At 35.4% G+C, this 22113-nt stretch overlaps 1 protein-coding gene across 11 annotated transcripts in view; it reads right to left on the bottom strand.

Moving 5' to 3' along the window:
* CCDC73 (coiled-coil domain containing 73) overlaps positions 1–22113 on the bottom strand; it is a 69694-nt gene that overhangs the window by 7953 nt on the left and 39628 nt on the right. For 8 of the 11 annotated variants that reach the window (XM_032444717.1, XM_032444721.1, XM_015863495.2 and 5 more), the window contains 10 exons: positions 21062–21197; positions 19374–19453; positions 14569–14697; positions 14258–14317; positions 12620–12724; positions 9293–9403; positions 7499–7630; positions 5899–5931; positions 4363–4531; positions 2441–3976 (listed from right to left, as the gene is read on the bottom strand). In XM_032444717.1, coding sequence (XP_032300608.1) covers positions 2441–3976; positions 4363–4531; positions 5899–5931; positions 7499–7630; positions 9293–9403; positions 12620–12724; positions 14258–14317; positions 14569–14697; positions 19374–19453; positions 21062–21197 — 2491 coding nt within the window. The remainder of the gene's footprint in view (positions 1–2440; positions 3977–4362; positions 4532–5898; positions 5932–7498; positions 7631–9292; positions 9404–12619; positions 12725–14257; positions 14318–14568; positions 14698–19373; positions 19454–21061; positions 21198–22113) is intronic. The other 3 variants (XM_032444719.1, XM_032444720.1, XM_032444722.1) reach the window with 3 other exon arrangements.

Here is a 22113-nt window from a genome sequence, read left to right as displayed (position 1 = left end):
TCTTAAAAAAAATAATAATATACTTTTGGTTCTAATCACCAAATCTCTGTTGCAGGCTTTTCATCTATTTTTCTTTCATATTCTTCTGCAAAGATGAGGAACGTTCCTATTCCAATTAAAGATGTTTTGTGTCATTTTCATGCATTAAGTTAATGATATGAAAATGGGGATTTATACAGAACATAAGCATTTTCAGTATACCAACTGAATATCCCTTTTATTAACCAGTACACCTCTGAGACTCACCTTCTGAAAATGATTATAAAGTATATAAGTACTCGCATCCTGACCTAAGATTGCAAGATGACTTGTAACAAGGACATTCTAAATACAAAGTTGTTTAGATGACAACATCTTTAAAGTAAGCAATCTTTTTTTGTACATAAACCTAATATTTCATAAGATCAGGCTATAGCTGTCCACTAAAGGTAAAAAGGACAAGTGGGTAGATCAACTGTAGCAGCATAAGTCTCCACTCCTGCGGTGGCTTTATGCACCTCTGTCAGACTCCACTGAAGCCAACACCAAACTACTTGCAGAATCAAAACAAGCATACTTTAAAAATTACTAATAATGCAAACAATCTCTTTCACAACACAGATGCCTGTCTGTTACAGATATAATAGTAAAATCATTACTTTGCAGAATCAAATAAGCAGAGAGTTCTCCAGGAAGATTCTGCCCACTCTCAGTTAATTCCTGTACTCAGTGAGATGTGGCTGCTGGAACCAGAAAAGTTGTATCAATAGCAGATTGCATTGTCCTTAAGCAGTAAAAGGAGTTCCCTCAAACAGGATTACTGAACTTCAGTGCTCAGTGTTTCATGTGGTTAGCTGTGCCTTGATGAGGAAAAACATAAGCAAAGAAAGGAACACATCCACACTGATTCTACCCCTCAGTTGCCATTTGGGAAAATATTTGGGAAAAAAAAAAACAACACAATAAATCTTGGAAGTTGCAGTGCTGAGTGTACAGCAATGACTAATTCTTAGGTGCCCTGTCAGTAAGATTTTCTACTCTCCAAGAGACAGGGAAGCAGAAATAGGGGCTTATATAAATTAGGCAGTAAGATGAGAGGGAGAGGCAGATCTGGGACCCAACCCAAGATCTTCAGCTATGAAGTTCTGCCAGAATTAAAGAGGTCTGGTGACTGTACCGGTCACTAGGTAACTCGTTTGTGGAAGCACAGTCATAATCAAATCCCCACTGGCTCCTTTGGATGAACTTGTTAGACTCACTTCTTGGAATTACCCTACTTTGCATACAAGAAAAGAAGGAACAGCACATGGATTAACTTCAGATTGCATGATCGGTTCATGCAGAAAAAAAACAACATGTGGAACATCATATAACTGTAAGGATTTCATTGAAACTGCTTCTGAAATTCACATCACTAAGACAAATAACACACTGTCTTGAGATCAGGATTCTGCTACCACTACTACTGTTTTAGTGACAAAGGCTCATCTGAAACCAAAGAAAACTAAACTGAAAAAAATGGTGTCAGTATACAGAGGCATGTGAGGGACCGGCTACGGGAACAAATAACCAATAGACCTAAATCCATATTACCAGAACATGATTAGGAAATCAGACTGCTAGTTTTCTGTGCCATTGCCACTGGCTGCCAAACTGTGGATAGGTCAGGGGTGGGGTGGGGTGTCCGTTCTGCTCTGAATGCACTCAGGTGGCAAAGATAAAACAGACACACACCCCCTGTCACATAGTCCTGGCTCTCCTGAGAAACATCTCAGCACCCAAAGTTCCATTTTTAACAAAGCTAGGGCCTTTCAGCTCTTCAGACTAAAAAAGTTTCTCCAAACTTACAGCATACAGGGATTATAAACAACTCATATATAAGCTTTATTTTGAGAGGAAGACAACACTAATACCATCTTCTATTCTGTCCTTTCAACTCCTTTCACACGCTCAGCTCATTCAGCTCATTCAGATGGCTCAAACTGTCCATCTGAACCAAAGATGTACAATAAAAATGGGTAAGTTTTCTCTAACTGTGATTCAAAGGAATAGCTATTGGTTCATAAATTACCCTATTTTTTTTTAATGTGAAATGAGAGCATTGAATGATTTCAAGAACCTGCACAGTGCTTTTCAGATCATATGCAAAGCTCTGATAAAATACACCCTGCATTACAGTTGCAAATGCCTATAAAAATTCCATTTGAAATTGCCCTGCTCTTCTATCACAAGGAAAATATGGACAAAAGTTTATTTAATCAAATAATTAATCAAACAAAAACTGTTTAGCTACATTTATACTATAAATTGAGGAATATCACAGTATTTTTCACTCTTCTTTTTAGCATAAGCCTCCTAATATGAAATCTCTGCATTTAAGCAGTGCAGTATAATATTTTGGTAATTTCTAAAACAACATATTCAGGGCAGACTTAACAATATACATATGTATCTTTCTTACCTGGTCCCACCTCTTTCCTGCCAACATTTTCACTGTTGTTTTGAAACAGCACTCTTGAAATCACCTTTTTGTTTTCCACTAGACATGGTAGTTTCTCTTTCAAAACAGAAGGTTCTTGGCATGATGAAGTCCATGCAGCCTGACTTCTCATTTGATTTACACTTGAACAAGAACTGAGGTCGAAAAATTTGAAGCATACTGAAGTTTTCTCAGCTTTTTTATCTGAACTTGAGAGATCAAAGAATGACCTTCCACTTACATTTTCAGATGTTCTCATGGGTAAAGAGCATGATTCCTTCAGGTGAACCTCAGCAAACTTCTTTCCTGGAACTGTACTGTGCACTGAATCTTTGGTCTGTTTTAACACAGTGTTATTTACTGATTTATCATTAACGTCCAGGAAATGTCCATTTTTGATGGGCTGTATCTGAATTTCTTCATTAAGTTTATCTGCAGCAATTCCATCTGCTGGGACCTTTTGACCAGTGTCAAGACCATCATCCTTTACGGGAGGCACGGCTTCAGCATTCAAGGTACACATACTTCTGTCACCTCCTAATTGCTCAGTACTGTCATGTTCAGGTTGTTTGCTGTGCACATCATCCACATTTATGCCCTTATTTATTTTTCCAGGGCATAAATTATAAGTACTTGTAAGAGGCATGTTACTACTATGTTCTTTTGCAGCTTTATCAGTACTTGCATCATTGCAATAAACAGCTAGTAAATTTTGAGCATCCATTGCTGGAAAACCAGTATGCCTTAGCATACCACTTCTGTTGCTGTTTGAGGCATTATCATTGTAATTATTGTCTTCAGCATCTACACGCGTCTGTTTAAAAGGGAATTTATCTCTAGGTAAACCACACAGATTTAACAAGCTTTTCTCTATTCTGTGTGATCTGTTATCCACATCCTTGTCACTGTTTAGCAAGCTACATTTCTGGTGTTCTGTCTGACAATTTTCTTTAGCATAAGATAGGATGCCAAAATGGAACTCATTCACCTGATGATTACCTGTATTTCTTTCGCACACAGCACTCTTCTCAGTGCCAACAGCTGCTTCAGATTCTTTTTTGGATGCTTCAGTTGTAAGAACACTTTTGTCAAGTTCTGTGATACTTGAGTTTTTGTCTGCTTTAGTACAAATTGATTCGTGTGTAGCATTGCACTGTTCTTGGTTACTAGAGTTCATCTCTTGAATTGCATTTTTCTCACAGACAAGAGATGCTGCTCTGTCAGCAGCATCTAGAAGTGCCTTGCTTGTTTCTGTGTGATGTGCTGCTGCTGGACCACTGCTGTCCTGTTGCTTTTGTTGTACATTTGCACTGTTTCCCTCCAGTAGCACTTTACATGTTGTTTCTAGATTTTCTGCTTCTTTACATTCAGTGACAGGCACTTCCAACTTCTGTCCTTGGGTAATTAAATCAGTGTCTGCGCAGAGAGTATTCCTGGGAGAAGCTTCCTTTTCCTTTCCTTCCAAAGGGCTGGGTATGTTAATCTCACCCTTTAAACTGTTCTCGAGAAATTGTAACTCTGTTAGAATAAGTGCATTTTCTAGTTAGTGATGGATCACCCACACATTAAATAAAAGATTGTTTTTACAGTTTAAGATTTAAAAAATACTTCTTCCTAACCCATACCCACTTGCCTGGAACATGGGAGAAGATATTTGAACAGCTTGAGGAGCAACAATACAGAACTTACTTCACTGTCCCAGGGCAACCACTAGGAGCACTGTGCTTTTGTGCAGAGCCTTGGGAATTTATCACAAACTAGCATTGCTGACATCAAGAATTTACTCCTATTAGACTAACATTTAATTTGGGATTCAAACATTTTCTTACCATACATTATACTGTAATTATTTATACCTTTATCAACAATACTACTTATCTCTTCTATCCATGTAATCTTATTACTTGGTTCTATCTGTAACTCCTCGGTGCCTAAGGAGAAGTTCACTATGTTTTTTACTTCAATTTCATCTTCATGTCCAAAGTTATTGTCTTTTCCTAGTATAGATGGCATACAATGGTTTTCTTTCTGAATAGTCTGTATTTCACTGTCTTTTGATTGTTCTTGACCACTCTAGTATAAGAAAGAAAAAGATCACACATTTTAATAATCTACTACAGCCTCTGATTCTGAATTCATTTTACAATTCAGATGGAAACAGAAGACCAATCTCCCAGAGTATATGAAGTTAATGTACATAGAGGAAAAATAAGCAGGCTAGGACTCAAGAAGAACAGGGAAGACATTAAGCCCTTATGATTTCTAATCACAGTCCATAAAAACAAATTACACAAATTGTCAGTTTTTCAGAGGAAGGATGTTTTCCATGTGCACTGACTGGATAACGCCCTCTGTCTGCAGGTTAAATCAGTGACCTGCTCAGTAATTATATGTAGATCACTAATTATGCTCTAACTCACATGTACCTATTAACACTTTTTATTTGTTCCCCCCTAACAAACCAGCTGGGATTTTTTTACTCAGTTTCATACACAAATAAGGCTTATGAATTTGCTCTTTGCCAATTCCTCATTCCCTCTCAGGTGGATTTTGAATCTGAACAATCAAAATCAACAGAAGTAGAACCCTGAAAGGTGTTTAATTCCATTATATTCTGTTAAAACTGTCAGCTAAATAGTGAAGAAGCTACCTGAATGAAAAATCACCCACCCTCTCCCATAAAAAAAAAAGGAAAAGAAGAAGCATCCATCCTTTATCTGCAGCTGAAGGCAGGAGCATGTGCTGGCTCAAATAAAAGTAGGTGGATGTGGGAGGGAGCAGGGACACTGCCTAGTCTATAAAAGGAGAAAGGAAAAGCTAAAGATACTGGGGTGGCTAGAGGTGTTAGAGCAGGAAGGAAGGTTGGGATGTGGGAGGGAGTTACGAGTGCTGTACTTGGACATAAGATCTTTGGGGAGGACAGAGTATATTGTAAAATGGAGGGAGGTGCATATAGAACACTGGTCAAAATTGGATAATCACAGTGGTATGATAGTAGATGACATACAATAGAAACCTTCAGGAAACAATTTTTTGCAGGTCACATAAACATCCTTATGCTCCCAGCTTAATTTATTTGGGGAAGGGAAGAGTCATGGCAAATGAAAGAGAGGCCTGAAATTAATTTTCCTAATGCCAAATAGTCTATATTCAACTTTTTTTTTTAGTCCTGTCACTTGTAGAGATTCTGATTTGAGACTGTAAATATTTTTTGTTTTCCATATTTTTAATTAGTTTTGCTTTCTGGCTATATGCAGCCTTGACTCTAGGCTTACAAGTTTTTCTTTTCAACTACAAGGACTAGAAAGTTTCTCTCATGAAAGCTGTAATTCTTTCACAATCTCTTGCTTCTAAGAGCTGTTTCTTAAGCCAGAAACAGAAAGCAACTCAGTATAACTTTGTCTGTACAGGTATAGAATAACTGCTATGCTGCAACTTACATTTCTTGTTACAGGATGAACTGTCGAATGGATCTGAAACAAACATGATGAAACATTTTTAGAGAGAAAAGTTACAGTTCTTCTGATTTTCAGATGGATTGAATACGTCGTTCAAAAATAAGGTCTAAGATGCCTAAAACTGAAAGGCTTAAATATCAAAACTTTCCAACATAGATATGATTTTATTCCCCCACCCCCATAATTTAGGAAAATACATCTGTGCAATGCAAGCGTACATAAGATGACCTTTTACATACATGCTAAATGTCACACCCCACAAATAATCACAGGGACTTCAGATTGCACTAGGTGTAAAAATATATACACATGCATTTCCTTGTGGTATTCCTTCACCCAAATCTCAGCCAACACTTTGCCCTTCCTGTATTATCTTAGACCTGGACTCATTACTGACACAAGATGAAATTCCATGAAATAGAATAATCAACATGATGTGTGCCTGTAATTTCTTGCCAATGTTTTCTTTGGAGATTTTAGCCTAACTTGTCTAAGGTTTGAAATCTTATACAGTAGTATGGCAATTTGATGTAAAATAGTTAAGGATACATATTTAGATGACATCTCAGGTTTTTTTTACTCCTATTCATAACTGTATGTTTCAAGCATATCTACACAGAGGATGATCTCAGTAAGCACAGGTACACTTCATCACAGAAGTCTGATAGCACCCTTTGATTCTGCATCCTAAGTATAATTCAGTTTTTAATCCAAAGAAACGATGATTTTCCATAGTTACAAAATTTGCATTATACCTTGGAGAATTCTTACAGATACTGCACAATGAATATGCATGTCAAGTTTAATTTCCACAGAATTATTAAGTGCATGCCAGACATGTGTGAAGTCATATGCATGTATGCTTGAATGAATGCGTGGAGAAATTCATTTAAGTTCTTCCAAATTCTAAGGTCATTTCAGTTTGTCATTTTACTTCCAATTCACAGCCTAGTCCTCAAAAGAAGTGTTGTTACCTAGTGTCTTCCTAACACTGAAAGAGAAAAATTGTAGAGCTGCAAAATAATGGCTCATCCTTCAAAGAAGGAAAAATCATCTGAGTGGAAAAAAGAATGTAACAACGATGTAGACAACACACTGCCAAATAACACAATACACTCTATACGCAAGAAATTTTTCTCTTACAGCTTGCGACCTTGTTTTTTCCATCTTATGAAAGACTAGAAAATATATTTGCAATACAGTTTAAGGGGTAACACTTAACTACAGTGCTATGTGATCCTCTTCTTGCTTCAAAAGACAACCTCCACACGCTTAACCATTTAATGACTTTTCATACATATCCTGAATATGAAGCTGAGCGCAGACTTGGCTCACCCAGCAATGCAAGCTCTTTTAATGGGATCTAGGATCGCTGACTACATCAGAGAAGCTTTTAGGCTTAAGTAATGTCAAAGGAAGATCACTGAGAGCCAGATTAGAAAAACTGTCTTGACTTTCATTCTCTAAACTCATTTGTGAGAGAAATAAATAAATAAATAAACAAACAAAAAACCAAAACAAACAAAAAATACCAAACCAAACAAACAAACCCCCAAATACTGCAGCCATTAGAGGCACTCACCTGAAGATTTTCAACTTGCTCAGAATGCTGGTTTCCCTGAGGAAGATGGCAATCATCAAGATGTCCTTGGGCCTCTTTAAGGGAATTCAGCTCATTTTTAATAGTGTCCATCTCTCTCCTCAAAGTTTCTTCCTAAAATAAAGCAGAGCACACAAATGCAGACCCTTATTTAACATGTTCAAATACAAAACCACTATTTATCAACAGCTTAGCAAGTTAAAGCAATCCTTTAAAAGAATGAAGAAACAATAAGGAAATCTGTGTACAAACAAAAGGCTACTCAAGCTTTTTATTCACACCAGGATTTTAATCCCATTCCAAAACCACACAGACTATCCTTTTTTATTATTTGGCTCAGGATCATTATTTGTAGCTTTTTCCCCTTTTTCCTGTTTAAAAATAAACATGTTTGTAAATGTTCATTCTCTAACACATTTTCAATGAACTATAACAATAGAGGATTTTCTTCCCACTACTTCTGTAACAGCCTCAAGAAACTAGTATTCTTCAGTGAGCATGCAATAATTACATCTTTCTATTCAGAACAAAAAATGATTACAAGACAAGTTGTAAAAACAAAAACAAGCAAGGAAACAGAGTAATTTTTCAGAAATACTCTAATCTGATTTACAACTATTTCCAAAGCACTGTATAACATTAATGCTATCCATGATTATGCTGTTAAGAAACTAAAAGTCCTAAATTAGCCACAGCAGAAAAATGGCTGCTGGAGTGGGGAGTGTCAGACGCAAAGATGGACATTATCTTCTAAAAAGGAGATGCAAACACTCCTATAAAATAAGTAGGGAATTCCCATGTCTACACAGGATACTATGTTATAAGACGCTGCTAGAAATCAGAGATAGTAAGTATCTCAGAGCAGAGAGCGTCAGAACAACGCAGTTATTTTGTAGTCTCATGGTTGCAGTGATCTTCATAGTGGCAATAAAGTCAAGGAATTAAGACAGCAGGATTACAATTTCCACACAGATTCCCTGTGTCAGTCCATCAGCTTCAAAACCTTTGTAATAGTAGAGGTAGAAGAAATAATTAGCAATCACTGAAGTATTTAAAAAAATAAAATTACAGTGTAGAAAGGATAGCAAATTCTGCAGATAAAACATTGTTTAGATGTATATAGAAATGAACATGGTTTTATCTAATCTAATCACCTTTTGCTTCACAGTAAGAGTTGAATAATTCCAGTCAAATGTGGACTTCTGCTTCAATGCAAGCCTTCAGCAGCTCTACCTGATTCAGGTTGAGATTGCTTCCCCACCACCACCTTTGGAACTATGGCCCTGCACAGGTACCTTCCAGGTACCCCAGATAGGGTTGTCCTGTTTTGTTTTTTTTTTCACCCCCACAGTATGTAACTGACTACTGATTTTTCAAGGTTTCTTAAGGGTAAAAGAGTGCAGCCTAGAAATGCTGGTATTCCCTTAATATTGTAAAAAAATGTACTGAAAAATATATAAAATTACATCCATTTCCATGCCTGGGCGTAATTCCAGAATATTTTAAAGCACTAAAGACAAGACAACACCGAACACCCTGGGGCTCTTGCTTTGTAGAACTGCACTGACCTTTTAAAGCATAGAACTCCACATTTCTCCTAAATCTACCTTTTAAAAATATTCATTTCTAGATGAGTCTGCATTACTGGAAAAGAAATTGGTTGCTTTTATTGTAGTAATTCTGCGATATTTTCTTGTTTTTTAGGAATTATCTGAAAGTCTTGATGACTATTTCAAAACCCTTTTAATACTTGAACATTTAATTTAATAAACCTACCTCTTTTTTCCAAATTCTTAGTGCTTTCTCATGCTCATTCTGAAGATTAAGGAACTTTTCTTCATTTTCCTTTGCCTTCTCCCTTTGCAGCTCATTATCTCTTTCAAGTGTCTGCAATAAAATTAATTATCCAAAAAATAATCAATACCACATTAATGAATTTTGATGTGTTTTATGTTGCTTGGACCTTTGCTTCTAACATGCTGAAAGTGCCACACAGATCAGTGATAATGTGCTATCTCAACAATAATTTTCATAAATTAACAGAAAGGTGCTTATAGTTTTGCTAACAGGAAACAGGGGGAGGTTATGAAAAAAGAAATGGCTATAAAAGGGTATAAAAACACTTGCCATTATTCAGTTTCACTGCATAAGTTTTAATGTGCTGAAAAAAAAGTCATATAAAGTCCAGAGATGAGAAATGTGAAATGTAGCACAATCTAGACCTTAAAGAAAGTACTTAAAGAAAAAGCTACTCTAGAGCAGAAGAGAAAATATTAATATTCTGACCAGTTTTCTATCCTAAATTGTTTAGTAACCTATCCTATAAACTGCATAAACTTCAAATTCTAAAACATCTATTGGAACGTGAAGCATTTACTATGTGACTGATTATCATTTAATTAATTTTACACAACCAAAACAGAATAGGAATGCACTAAAATAACAGTAATGCTAAGACTTTATACCACCTTAATTGTACTTGCAACATTTTTTTAGTTAACTGCTTGAACTGTACTGTGCCAAATTAATGCACTTGTATAAATCAACAGTAACTTCTGGGACACCTCAGGTACTGTTGGAATTTTTATTGTATCACATTTTTACAGCAAACAATAGAGAAGATAAAGGACTTACTGCATCCATTGCCTATTATAGATGACACAAGTATATTTGATAATGTAAACATACCTTTAATGCATGTAGCTATATGACCAGCTATATATTTATGGCTCTGCTGATTTTCTTTGGAAATCCACAAGAAAAATGTTGAGACATTACTCCAAACCAGTTCCTTCCTATTTAATCTTTTAACTAGAAGTGAGTCTCCTTCCTGATTCACTTAACAACAATTTTTAATACCTATTTTAATTTATCTGTACCACTAATATATATATATTATACATACATAACATATATATGTGTATATATATATATATATATTTCAAAGGTATGACACTAGGAAAACTCAGATTACCTGGCATGTTTATATACATGGAAAAAGTTGTTCATAAGTATATAATGATTCTATCTAACATATTATGCAATTAAAAAGATGAAACAATTCAGCAATACATTGATTGTATAGACTGTATAATTGTACGCTTGTTCAGTATCTTTCATACAGTTCTACAAAACAGGAGTGCCATGATATCCTTTCTCTTCCTCTCTAACTAAAGGATTCTTTGGTCCTTGGAGATAAACACATCTCAAATTCAGTCTCCTCTGAAGTGGAATGTGTTATAGCGTAGCTCTTAAGGCAAAAGAAGCAGCAGATTAAAGTATAGACATGACTGCAGAAAGAGGAGTTTGCTGTCTCACCCAGGCTTTCCTTGAAAATCTCCATTCCAAAAGCAAACCTTACCTTTGTCCATTTAGTGCAAAAGACTACTGTGTAATGAGCCCACTGGGTACTGGGCCCTCCCAGTTTGACAGCCTTTGCTTACCAAAACACTTGAAACAGCAATAATTCAGAGTTAAACTGTCTCAAATGCCTCCATATAATCAAAAAGAGACATAATAGAGAAGCAGTATGGATGTCAGGAAAATAGTATCAGCCTAAAGATATTAAGTAACTGTAAACACTTAAAATCCTAAAGATCCTACATAGAATTATCAACAGATGCATTTCTTTCTTAAACAGAGCACTCCCATTGTTTCAATATTAAGTACTGTTACACCACTTGAACTTGAAATTTGAGGGACAGGTGTGCAGTACAAAATAAAGCTGCATCCATTATAAATATACAAATCAACAAATCTAGCAGTAAGAATATTCTTTGGAAATCAAGAAATGGTTTCTGATTCCAAGGGATAGTGACCAAAAGTATTCAGTTAGTAATCCCCAAAGGACAGAGGTTTTGGAATGACTGGCAGATGGATCCATTAGTGTGTGTGAACATTGTCCCAGCACTGCAAAACAGAACTCACCTAAGCCAGAGTCAACACAGTAATCTCAGTTAAAGGTTTGTATGTAATTTGTGAAATTAGTGGAATTAAAACTTAGGTATGTGTTAGTCCAGTAATTCAACATATATCCACTGTACCCCTTTCTATACAAGGCTCAAATAGCTTCTTGTACAGCTGCTGACAAGACTAACAGAAGCAAACCTGTCTCAGGCTTGTACACCTTGTTCAACAATATCTTACACAAATAGATACAATGCATTGGGATGTTGAATACAAATAATTCATCACCTTCAGAACCTACTCATCATATTGAGATTGAATTGGTAGAAACAAGAGCAACAGATCTCAAATTAGCAGGAAAGCAGGTAGAGTATTAGTTACATGGAAAAATCCCTATTCATATTTTCTACTTGTCACTAGTAAAAAATGACAAGGCAAAGTAAGCATCTTACAAGGTCTCATCCCCTGGAACACCTCAGTAATTGTCTTACACTGTCAGCCAAATGAGTAGCTGTGAAAAGCAACATATATTTTACAACTACTTTTTTAAAATGGAGACAGATATTTTTGATAGAGCAAAATAATGTCCACAGTTTACATGGAAATGACCAGAATGTAACATCCACTTTTAAGATCCTTAAGGATCCTTGTATCCTGAAATCTGTCAGTAATGTTATGAATCGATTATCTCAAGCTTCTGCTTTTGTTTACGAAGTCATTGCAATCAACTTAAAAAACAAACAAACAAAAAAAGCACCCTTCCAAAATAGTATTGTACAGTTATAGGTAGATATGGATAAAAATAACATATAATTAAGAATAGTTCTATTAGTGATCCCTAAATGGCAGATCTGATCAGAAAAGATGACCATAATCTTCAGTGCATTGGGCCAATTATAAGGAACAAGCCATATAATCATTTTATTTCAAAATACTTGAAAGCAACCTTAGAAACGTTCTGGTTTTACCCTCCAGAAGTGGCTGATCAGAACGGCAACCATAATTTACTTTAGGGGAAGAACTAAAAGAGGGAAACCATAGACTGTGTTTCAAGGTTCACGCTGACAGTTAAGGAGCTGAGGGAGCAATGGAAGTGGGGTCAAAAGTTCTGAGAAGCTTACAGATGTCTTTAACAGCCCTAGACTTTAAAAATACATAATAGATAGAAGCAGCTTGTCTAATCAAGGAAAATCTGACCTGATATTCTTCTCTCAGTGCATTTAATTCACTTTCCATTCTAACATTCGTTTGGGTTATTCGCTGAAGCTGCTTCTGCGCACATTGTAGAGAGCTGAGGATTTCCTTGTGAACAAATAAATCAGGGTACATTGAATAACTGTTTCTCAAGTTTAAACAGAAACCAATTTACACCTTTGAGATTAACATATTTATATATGTTATATATACCTGTATCTTATTGCAACCAACATTTGGAAAGCTACCACAACTCCTCTGAGCTCTTTCAGCCTTCTTTCTAGAAGGAAATATTCTTTTCATAGAAGTTTAATTTACACTTAGTTGGATTTCACATCTAGAAAACTGAACCCAGCATCACCTGATATGTCAGCAGCACAGCTGGTTATGTCTTTTGAATCCAGTACAGTGTCCACTGAACTAGACAAGATTACTTCTCTATATACAGTTCATTGTAAATCAGCCTATAATTTAGATAATATATTCAGTCCAATAGCCACTGAAAACAACATATTCAGTTAGTCCAGACAGTGATTTTGTAGCTCTCTATAATACAAAAATCTGGGTGTTCTAACCCAAGTTCTTGAAGAAAAACATGAAATTAATCTCTGTATTAGAGCTACCCCCACCTCCAATTTATACTAAACCAGACGTATATTAAAACAAACAATCCTAGCTATTCACATGGAATTTTGTAGAGAAATATAGGCAATACCATTCCTTCTCTTTGATAACACAAAATGACCGCATGAATTTGGCAACAAGCATCTCCACAGCAATGCTTTTAATACATTCAGAAATGACGACATATCTCTCATTTTGTTGGTTCCCCCCCCCCCCTCCAAAGTTTATCAGTGCTAGTTTTTTAAAAGTGGATTCAAAATGCAAATCAAACTTTTACAGATTATCCTTTATCTCCTATCCTTTAACATGTGCTCAGTGAGTATACAAGCAAGCTGCTAATTTTGACCCTTCCTCAGAAAGAGGATGGATCACACTGTCCTGAAATGGTAGTTTAATGAACTGCAGAATGAGGATTCTGCAACTATGTAGGAAAATAATATTTGCAAAGCAATGTATTATGGTTATTATTACAGGGAATAAAATTTTCATGCTGTTTTTGTTATTTGATTCCACATACCTGGTTTGAACATTAGGATTTGCTCAGGAAATTAGCAAATAGTAACTTAAGTTTGTTACAGAGGAACTGTAATGCTGATCAGCTTTGTACAGGTGTAGTTTTATAATCTAAACATATAAGCTCTGTATGAATTCTACCTGGTTGCGTCATCAACAGTATTATAACAAACTGTTGGCAACCAGAAAGCAAAACGGCAAGAATAACATGCAAACTTTATTGCTTATTTGTTCTCAAGAGTTATGTTAAGAACTATTTTCACAGGTGTACCAGATGCCTCCAATCTGAACTTAAAGATGAAAGTTGACTTGGAACAAGGCATCAACTTAGTTGATACTGCTAACTTACCTTGTAAACATCGAGAAGACCCCACTTATATACTTTTCAGAAGTATTTTATTAATAACACAAGTGATTTTATTTGCTAAGATCTTTTAGGAATCTTAAATATATAATGCATTTTCCTAAGCAATCTTAAATAGCAAAGTTATTAATATAACTTACTAGCTTCTCTTCTTTAATGTTAGCGTTTTCTTCTTGAACTCTTTCACTGATTGCTGTCTCCTTAAAAGAAGAAGGATAGAAGGAGCACAAAATGTTATTGAAGGCATCCAAAATTACTGGTTTTGATTTTTCAGTAATATTGCATGAATAGAATATTTTGAATCCTCATGAGACTAGCTAAAAATGTGAAAACTATTTAAACTATATTGAAATGTCTTTTCTTTTAGCTATAAAAATACACTTCCATTCACGTTCAGATGAAGAACAGAACATATTAACCAAAAATTTAATGTGTTTAAATTCCAAAATACCATTCTGATTTTTTGTTGCAGTTCTTGAAACTGTTTTTCCTTTGCTGCAAGATTGATGTTTTCTTCTCCCACCCTGTTCTGAGATGTGACCTTGGACCTTATCAAGTCTGTAGTTACTTTCTTCAGTTCCTTAACACAGGAAACACATATAAATAGTTCATCCAGGATAGGCATTGCAATTCAAAACAAAGACAAATCTTTTAAACTATCCTGAGTCATGCCCTACTTTTAAATACCGTATGGAAACAGCTAAATAAATTAAATCAAGGAACCAAAATTGACTCACTAAACTTTAAACTTGTCAAATGTGGCTGAAAGTTTATGTTAATTGGTAAAATGTTATTGGACTGATATTGCTTTCATTGTTCGAAGTACATATGATACTTCCAGATTTGATATTTTCTCTTCCTGGAAGTGCACACTGTGTTGATATTGGTGAGGCCTCTTACACAACAGGAATAAAGTACATTCTGAATTACTGGGTATGTTCCTTGGATTCAGGGGGGAAAAAAGAAGGATGGTGACTATCTGGTAAAAGCAGGAACTGGCTATAAATTTGAAGGATCTTTGCTTCTTCCTGAAACATTAATTACTTAATCTCAGGAGAATTCTAAATTAATTTTATATTAGAAGCTTCAACAACATGATTTTCCATCTAAAATATGTCTTTGATTTTATAGTCCTTATAATCTCTTAAATATCCTGCTTCTTTTTTCCTTTTTTTCCTCTGGTGGGGTGGTATCTGTTTTCTAACCAGTTTATTCTGAGCTCCTAGTGCAGCAAATAAACAGCAAAAGCTTTGATCTCATTAAATTACAACTTATAGTTCCTGGAGTCATAAATATTGTGCCCTATTCTCCCCTACCCCTCCCATTCTGCTACAAGGTAGTCTGTTTAATATCGCTCTCTCCTTGAGCGCTCTGACGTTTACTCAGACAAATAGCAGAGGTTATGAATGCTGTTCACAGATAGTATCAAGAATTCTTCATGATGCCATAGCGGTGAACCATGCATTCAGAATGGTAATAGTTTTATCTAATAACTAAGTTTGGTCTGTTTAACTTTTCTTCACAAAACTGGAATTCCATCTTATCAGAGACCAATGGGTTTAACTGTTCTGGACAAAATCAAATAACAGTACAAAAGAAAAGGGAAGATTATGTAGCTGGAACTTACAAATACAAAGTTACACGGAAAATACAAGTATAGATACCACTTTTAAATAAATCATTTTGTTTCCTCAAGGCTTTATTTCTCATGTATTTGAGCCATAAATAAATCTAAAATGATTTAGCAAGGACTAAGTGTAATAGCAGAATCAATTATAAAATTCAAAGAAGATAATGCCCTACAACTGTAATATTCTGTAAGCTAGTAAGGTTTTTCCCACCTTTGCAAAAAACAACCACTACCACTACACATCTTTTAATTGTACTGTATTCACTAAAATAGCAAGAAGAGTTCTTACATTTAAGAGGCAGAAGGTGCAGTTTTAGTTTCATAAAACTGAAAAGTGCACCACACCGATCTTTCACAGAGAACCAAATTCATGGTGCAGAGGTTGTGTGTAGTACTACACAAGCAGGTGCATAAGCCTGCTATGGATCTGAGACACACCTTGTAAAATTCAAAGCATATTGCCTGGTGAATTATCACTTATTTTGTGATGGGGAAAGAAAAGTAATTAGTCATTAGTAAGTAAATCATGGTTTTGTGGAAGAAAAGATAACTGGATTTTCTTCTTCATATATAGCAGGTGGATGTGTATAATCTATCTGGAATAAAACCCACATCTGCTAACCTGCCAGATCTGTGAGCAGAAAAACAAACAAAAACAAGAGAGCCAACACAAACCTGTTCACCAAAAATAATGGGAAAGTTTAACCGCAGTGAGGCAATATATGTAAGGTATATAGCTGTAAAAATAATTTTAATGCATAATATACATTTTCTTCTATTTTGAAAGTGAAAAAGAAAAAAAATCAGCCCCAGAATTCTTGCTTCCTTTTATAGCAGCTTTCTGCCATTAATACAATCACTAGAAACATTTGAACTCTAGAAATTGCATCTAGAAAATAATTTTATCAGTTTCAGGGGAATACTAAAAAAGAAAAATAAGGCTTTTAATCTCTTCCTTGGGTGTGTTGCTAGCAGCACCACTCAGACACATGCTTTCAAGCCAGCTTAAAAGTAAAGGGTATCACAAAAGAAACAGACCTGTTCTTTAAATATCTTTCTTTCCTTTTGCTAGTTAATCTAAGCCATAAGTTGCTCCTTCTATCTTTTTCTTGGTACAATTCAATTTGATCAACACAAAATTTTATTCTACTCTTCCTCAGGGCCACACAAACGTGTATGTCAGCATGATGTGGTAGCACAGCATGGGAAAGGGAGCCAGCACAGGCATATGTAACTGCTTCCCAAGACAGCATTCATACCTTATGCAAATGGAAAGTTTGTCTAAAGTAACAACCACATCTTTCTGCACTCTCCAGTCAGTGCAATCTGATAATTTGATAATCCTCCAGGCCTTAAGCATCGTAGCTCTTTCTCAAAGGTTAGCTTCATTCTATTGCTTTTAATGGTCAGATTTCAATGCAAGCTTTTGCACAACACTTGAAAAAAAATACCCCCACATTGACTATGTGTTCAAATTCTAAGACAAACATTACTGAAAAGGAAATTAAGCCAAGCTATCTATCAGAACCAGACTAGTAAGTGGACAATGCAAAGAGCAAGCTACCACCTCTCCAAATACTTCTTTCCACAAATTCTTGTGCAGAATGGACATCAACTTAAATCAGGTTTTACTGTTCTATGTATTACTAAACACCTACATCATATGTAATTTCACCAAACCTGGAGATTAGTTTACTGTTTATGCATAAATTTTGACTAGAATTTACTAGCTTCATATTCCTATTAAGAAAAGTGTAAGATGTCATTGTAGTCCAAGTTAAAATAAAGGCTGAGGTAAGAGCTAACAGCTCACAGGTGGTAAGACCTGTTAGAGGTCTGTCAAGTATCCAACACAGATAAAAACCAGTTACATAAGATACCACAACTGGTGTTGCAGATTTAAAGACTTCTTTGAGCCTTGTAGCAACTGAAGATACTAGTGTCCTCAATACCAGTTTCCTCCGTGGTCTGGATCTGTTAGAAGTCCCATCAGCTCCACAACGGTTACATTTGCACAATAAGGGAAAACTCCTGACTGCTGTCTCTTGCAATGGTTATGCTAAATGAAAGGTAACAGCGATGAAATAAAACTACCTCAATTCTTTGGGGTTCAAGAACTTCCTTTCTAGTCAGTTATGTACTGATCCAAGAGATGAGCCCACCACCATTCACTAAGAAAAGCTGTGAACTTAGTGTCGTTAGAGGTACACATCAGCAATATACATTCATACTACTTAACTTTCCATAGATGTTCTATAAGCTGCAAGTTACAATTTATCAACCAAGAGCTTAAGAGTCAGTAGTGTGACTTAAAACAAATAAACAAAAAAAACAAAAAAAAAAAACCAACAAAAAAAAGGGATCAAGCAATATGTTTCAATACTGAAACACACAAAACATTATTAGTTTATCTCACACACCTCTGTTACTCACAAATTTAATTACATAAAATTTTCCTTAATGTTATTTATTTTTCTAATTCTCAAATTACTTACCCTTGAGAGACTTCTCTGCAATTAATTATTATTGGTTTCTTAACTAAAAGCAACAAATCTAATTGAATGTAATGCTTGAAAGTTTCTAAAGACTCCTGGAATTTTGATATTTATAATACATTTTTCACATAGATCATCACTCACAATCCTCAGTACTTTTTATTCGGCTCTTCCATCCACTAAACTTGTTAAAATATATTTATCTAATCGACAATGTTAAAATGTTTGAGAAGGTGTGGATGAAACAAATGAAAATGAAGCTTAGTAGTAGATCAGGAAGCTAAAAATAATAATGCATTGGCAAAGCAAGGGATAAACCAGACTGGATTTTTGGGTGGTTCCATGTAGAGTGAGGAGTTGAACTCAATCCTTACAGGTCCCCTCCAACCCAAGGTGTTCTATGATTTGTTCCCTTTCTGAAATCCTCAAAAAATCAAAAAGAAAGAAGATAGCCAACAGGAAGGAAAGGATATGGAATCAATGAAGTATGGAGGATATAGTGTTGACAGAATAGAATTTTGTCTTCAGATGGTCTTTCACCTCTTCTCATGACTGTATTTAAAAAACAGCTTAAAAGATAACTTTATTCTTACTCCTTTTTTTTTATAACTCAAACAGTATCCAGCAAATACTAGCTTCAGGAGGGGCAGGAAAATGCTTAACAGCCAGGCAAGTTTGTCCATGGCATCCCTTTGACCTGACTCGGTCACCCTGCCTCGAAATTCCCTCACTTTTGAAAGAGATTCAATTACCTGTATAATTCTGTGTTCAAGATCGCAGTTCAATTCTATGGCTCTTTCTACCCTTCATGTTCTATCTGCCTTTAACTATGCTGAAAAGACTACTGTTACCCTTCTGCATCAGTTGGGAGATACAATAACTACATAGTGCAGGAAGAAGACAGATGGGTAATACTCCACAAAAAACAAGTAGGCCACTATGAAGTAAATAAAAATCCATCAATCATCCAATGCATCTATGTTTAAGATAGGATGCTAAGACAAATATAACCATTACTGATAGAATGAAGAACAGTCCTACACTGCTTGTACACTACTTCTATTAATACTAAAGCAGCTTGAAGAAGTCCTGAAGTCCACCTACAGATTATGAAATGAGTACTGTACTTACTTCCTTCAGATTACTTATTTCAGTCTCTTGTCTTTTATTCACTGACGTTAGTTTCTTATTGAGCTGTATTGCTTCCTGTACTTTAAACAGAAGTTAAAATGTTTATATATACGCTTCCAGATTTAAAGTATTATTTGATTTATATCTGCTATGTATATGCATATAATACCTAAAATCATTAAACAACCATTTGGAAAGCAGGCTAGTATGCAAAATAGGACTCAAGAACTCTGTATATATTATGATCATATATGGAAGATTTACAACAGATAGTATCCGTTATTCTGTACCTCAAAGAACTACTTTAATTGTAATTTGTAACTGTAACTTCATTTTTACTGTCATTTGGCATCACTTTATTAGCATTACTTCTCAATTAACAAAACATTAACAAAAGAAAATACTGAAAAATGTCCTCTGGTAAAACATAGGCAAAAATTGGTAAAATTTTCAACAAGAGTCATGCATTCCCAATCTATCTTTAATGTACTAATAATGGGACACTGGTAAGGCAATAAAGTAAATTTATTACACAGTGCAGCATTTTGCATATCAACACCATAACATCAGTTTTCACTTTCTCGTATTCCTACATGCTGTTTTAATACAGCAAATAAAGTCTAAACAGTTTATAAATGTAAACAATTTGCATAATAAATGACTCACACCCTTTGTGCATGACTTTTCCTCTGCCTGCCATTTCTTACTCAGAATTTACAAGTTGCCTACGTACCTACTGCAGGTCTTACATACTGCAGTGCAAATTGAATCCCCACTGCAGTAAAATGGCTGAACATAGTAGGTATGCAAAACAATACATACACACATTTCAGACAAATTTCTATGTAGACACTGCAGTGCATTACTTCATTATGCAAAACAAAGGCTTCCTTCTCAAATTATTAGGTTCCAAGCTTCTTATAAATGTGATATTTTTATTACTCAATACATTAGTCTTATGTTTTACAGATGAAAAAATTTATTTATACTAAAAAGGTCATATAGAATGATATTTTTGTTTGTTTGCAGATTCACAAATAACTTTGTAGTATTTTGACATAAGAATGGGGTTAACGTATACATTTGTAAAGCTTCAATAGCCACGTAGCCATGATAACTATATGGAGTTATTCATCCATTCTATTTACTGAAATAATTTTAAGTTCCATTATTTCTACATATTAAATGTTTTATATGTATTTACATAAGAAAAAAATTGTATTTCATTAATGCCATTGTAATGGAATTGTATTTCATTAATGCCATTTCCCAACATTAATGCTAGTCCCAACAAGACTTCTTTTGCATTACTTGCCAGTTCCTTTTCTTTCATCTCCTCCTTTGAGCTGGTACAGTTGTTTATGTCTGCTGAACAGCAACAAGAAGCTGATCCAGATTAAGTCTAAAGACTTTTTTGGAAGGAGCAGTTCTGCTACTGGCTGATTTTGAACAAAAATCAGTTCTCTGATATATGGTCTCACACACACAGCTGTAGCAGCAAAGAGCAGAAGACATACAAGGCCTGTGCTTCTTAACCTGGCACTATCATAGAAACATCATAGAAGCAGCTGATATGTGGTGCTTGATACATCATAGATGCTATATTTTGAATTTAGTCACACATCTCCAACTCAGTGTAGTTGAAAATAAAGAAAATGAATACCAGAGGACACTTAAGATATACATACCACTGTGCTCTAATTTTCCATGGACACCTTTAACGACTCCAAATTGACTTGCAATAGTAGCATAACACCTCTCAACTTCATTCAGTTTCTTGTGATGCTCTTCTCTCGCTGTTAAGTGCATCTGTAATTTCTGATCCTGTTAGAAACAATGGAAGCACCTGCTGACTGTCACCAACTAGCATGTATCAATCAACACTCCAAATGCTTATCAAAATGGCATAAACACAAACTCCTTCTCAGGGTATCTCAGTTGTCTACCTCATATCTAATGATCAACTCCCACTTCCAGATAATCATGCTAAAATCTTCACCTGCGTTTCAGTATATTTTCATATGTTCTTGCTTATATTCAGGAGAACTTGCATATAAATGCATGCAGGATTGTATTAACTGTTTACAAAAGCTGATTTCAAGTTTTCCTTTGTTACACGGCTTACTCTAAACATGTTATTCTACCTGTCACTGTATTGCAGACACAGCCTAGCATGCTAATAGTGCTTCCATCTGTCTGTGGTTAGTACATGTCCTCCTGCACTACCATTCAGTGCAGCACTGCATACTCTTATTCTTTTGATGTAGGATGTCCTTGGAATTCAACACTGTCCAAACCCCCACACCAGCTACTCAGACTAGCACTATTAAACAAATGATAGTGTTTTATTTTGTAAAAACACCAGTACAAGTATCATCATCTTATTACAGACCTGAACACTTTCCAGTACAGCATGGCTCAAAACTACAAGGAAAACTTTTTTGGGCTACATAATAGTACAAATACAAACTCAAATGGAAGTCTTGTTTTTCCAATACAGTGCTATTAAGAGAAGGAGCCATGAAGGAGCTAGAGCACTTGACACAAGGAAAGGCTGACCAAGCTGGGACTGGTCAGCTTGGAGATTCTAACACAGTTTAATCTGCACAAATACCTTGGAAGGGTGAGAATAAGAAAAATGAGAGACTTTCCTCAGCAGTGCCCAGTGGTCAGGCACTGAAACACACTGCAAAGACAGGCTGTGGTTTCCACCTGTGGAGATGCTCAAAACCCACCCGGA

The sequence above is a fragment of the Coturnix japonica genome, chromosome 5 (genome assembly GCF_001577835.2).
Source record: "Coturnix japonica isolate 7356 chromosome 5, Coturnix japonica 2.1, whole genome shotgun sequence".
Lineage (NCBI taxonomy): Eukaryota > Metazoa > Chordata > Aves > Galliformes > Phasianidae > Coturnix > Coturnix japonica.
Note: the sequence above shows the minus strand (reverse complement) of the source record. Positions and strands in the feature narration are given on the sequence as shown.